At 60.0% G+C, this 2597-nt stretch overlaps 1 protein-coding gene across 1 annotated transcript; it reads right to left on the minus strand.

Moving 5' to 3' along the window:
- Positions 1 to 76: 76 nt before the first annotated feature.
- On the minus strand, positions 77 to 2507 carry LOC101625225 (patr class I histocompatibility antigen, A-126 alpha chain-like; the record flags this gene model as incomplete). The annotated part of the gene is made up of 6 exons (XM_012734955.1): positions 77 to 120; positions 259 to 291; positions 578 to 697; positions 816 to 1091; positions 1650 to 1925; positions 2165 to 2507. Coding segments are annotated over 6 exons (1092 nt in total), but the record flags the coding sequence as incomplete, so codon positions are not given.
- Between the last annotated feature and the right edge of the window lie 90 nt (positions 2508 to 2597).

A 2597-nucleotide genomic window follows, 5' to 3' on the forward strand; every position in this document is an offset into this window, starting at 1 on the left:
TCCCCTCACAGCTCCCCATAACCTGGCCCCTGCTCTCTGCCCCAGCCCCTTCCACGCAGGCCTCAGGGTCTCACCTTTAGGGGCTGAGAGACACAGCAGGGTCCTGGGCACTATCGCTGCCTGGGGGGAGAACAACACAGACCTGGTCAGAGCCAGGAGACAAGAGACCAAAGGCGGGACTGATGGGGTGACTCCCCCAGGGGTTAATCTACACTGTCCCAAGGGTTCCATCTACATATCCCCCTGATGCACACTTACCCACAGGCAGAGTGTAGTTTCCTCTCTGTCCCCCTGTGGGAAGAGACATCATGTGAGACCAGGGAAGAATCAGGTCAGACATCCTAAGGATATTTTCTAATTCTGGAGTAGAGGGAAGTTTCCAGAACTGTGACTAAAGCCCCAGGTCAGGACCAGGAAAATAAAGAGAGGACACTACGCAGGAGGGAGAGGGGGAACTGGACCAAACCCCTTTGGGTAGCACAGGTGTGTGGCTGGTGCTTCCCATTAACCAGGTGGGGCAAGCTCTCCCTGGGACTTGAAAGCCCCCAGGGGACAGGATCCCCCACTCCCTCCCTACCTGAGTGCTTCTTCCTCCACATCACAGCTGCAGCCACCGCAGCCCCAGTGAGCACAGCTCCAAGGAGAACCAGGCCAGCGATGAGGCCCCCCGTGGGGGTGGAGGTCTGAGGAGGGGGCTCTGGAAGGGAAGGGGAGGGGAGACCCTGAGCCCCAGGCCTCATCCTGACCCTCTGAGGGGTCCAGCAGGACTCCTGATCCCCTAAGATGATCCTCTGTGCCCACGTCCCCCTCCTCACCCCATCTCAGTACTCGGGGCTCCGGCAACCCCTCATGCTGCACATGGCACGTGTATCTCTGCTCCTCTCCAGAAGGCACCACCACAGCTGCCCACTTCTGGAAGGTTCCATTGCCCCCAGGCCTGGTGTCCACCTGCTCCACGTTCTCAGTCAGGTTCTCCCCATCTCGCTGCCAGGTCAGGGTGATGCCCGCAGGGTAGAAGCCCAAGGCCCAGCATTTCAGGGTGACATTCTTGTTAGAGATGAGGTGGTGGGTCAAGTATGTGTTTGGGGGATCTGAGGGGCACAGATCAGAAATGTCACATTTTGGGTTATTATTCAGTGTCCTCCACAGACACTGAAGCAGCTTCTCGTGACCATCCTCAGAATGGACATGACATTGGTGTGGAGGAGGAAGCACAAACCCAGGGCCCAGCCCTGTCTGGGGAATCTGGGATCATCGGGTGAGAGCCCAGGGTGGAAGGGTGCAGGTCTCTAGGAGGACACAGACTCTGTTCCTGAACTGGGTGGGGGTGAGTGACACAGAAAGCAGAGTCAGGTCCAAAACTGTTCTCAGGCCAAAAACAAGGCCTGAAGAGAAACTAATGGTTCTCAAGATGGCAGCCTGGTCAAAAAGTTCCAGGGGAGGGTGATTTCAGGCATGGTGTCCTTGCTTCAGAAGAGATTGGACTCCAAGTCCAGGAAAGAGGTGTCTTTGGGGAGAGTCTCTCTAATACAGAATATGATACCCAGGGGCTCCATCCCTCTGACCAGAAAGCAGGTGCTTTTCTGCCCATTATCCCATTTCCCTGTGGGGTCCAGGGTGAGGGGGTGGAGGCCTTGAGGCCCCCTTACCTGTGCGCTGCAGCACCTCCTTCCCCAGCTCCAGGAGTCTGCGGAGCCACATAGGGCACCTGCCCTGCAGAATGTCCCTGACGTGCTCCGCCATCCCCGACACCTCCCACTGGCGCTGGGTGAACTGGGCCACCGGGTCCTTGGGGGTCCAGGAGCGCAGGTCCGGGTTCAGGGCGATGTAATCGGCGCCGTCATAGGCGAACTGTTCGCACCCGTGGAGGAGGCGCCTGTCGCGCCCCACCTTGCAGCCACACATCCTCTGCAGGGTGTGAGACCCTGAACCCCCCTGTGTCAGCCCCGCGGTCACCCAGGGTCAGCTGTGTCCCCCAACCCCACCTCAATCAACCTAAACTGAACATGAAGCTGCAGGCAGGAGGGTCCCGGGGGTTCTTCCCTGGGGGAGGGGCCGGGCAGGTCCATCAGCCTCGAGTGGGACCCTGAGACTCCAGGTACCCCCGCCTTATGGTGGGAATGGGGGTGGTGACCTCCTCCCGGGATCGCACCTTGATGCTCACCGTTGTTGTTGCTCTGGTTGTAGAGGCCAGGCAGGTCCTGCAGCAGCGCTTTGAACCACTGAGCCTCATTCCTCTGGTTCCTGGTCTCCTCCTCCACATCCTCCTGCCTGACCTGCCCAGCCCAGGGCTCCAGCAACTCCACACTCTGACCCAGAGAGTCGCTGTCGAACCTCCCGAACTGCGTGTCGCCCACGTAGCCCACCGTGATGAAGCGGGGCTCCCCGGGGCCATGCCGGGACATCACAGTGGAGAAATACATCAGGGAGTGGGAGCCTGGGGGCGGGAATGGGGACCTGGGCTGACCCTCCTCACAGTGCTGGGCCCAGGTCCCAGGGAGATGGGCCTGGAGGGGAGAAAGGGGCAAGGGGGCTCCTGAGAGTAAAAGGGGCCAAGAAGGGCCCAGACTCAGGGGGCCCAGAGCACCCAGTGAGGC

Source organism: Condylura cristata, unplaced genomic scaffold (assembly GCF_000260355.1).
Source record: "Condylura cristata isolate star-nosed mole 26May11 unplaced genomic scaffold, ConCri1.0 scaffold00171, whole genome shotgun sequence".
NCBI lineage: Eukaryota > Metazoa > Chordata > Mammalia > Eulipotyphla > Talpidae > Condylura > Condylura cristata.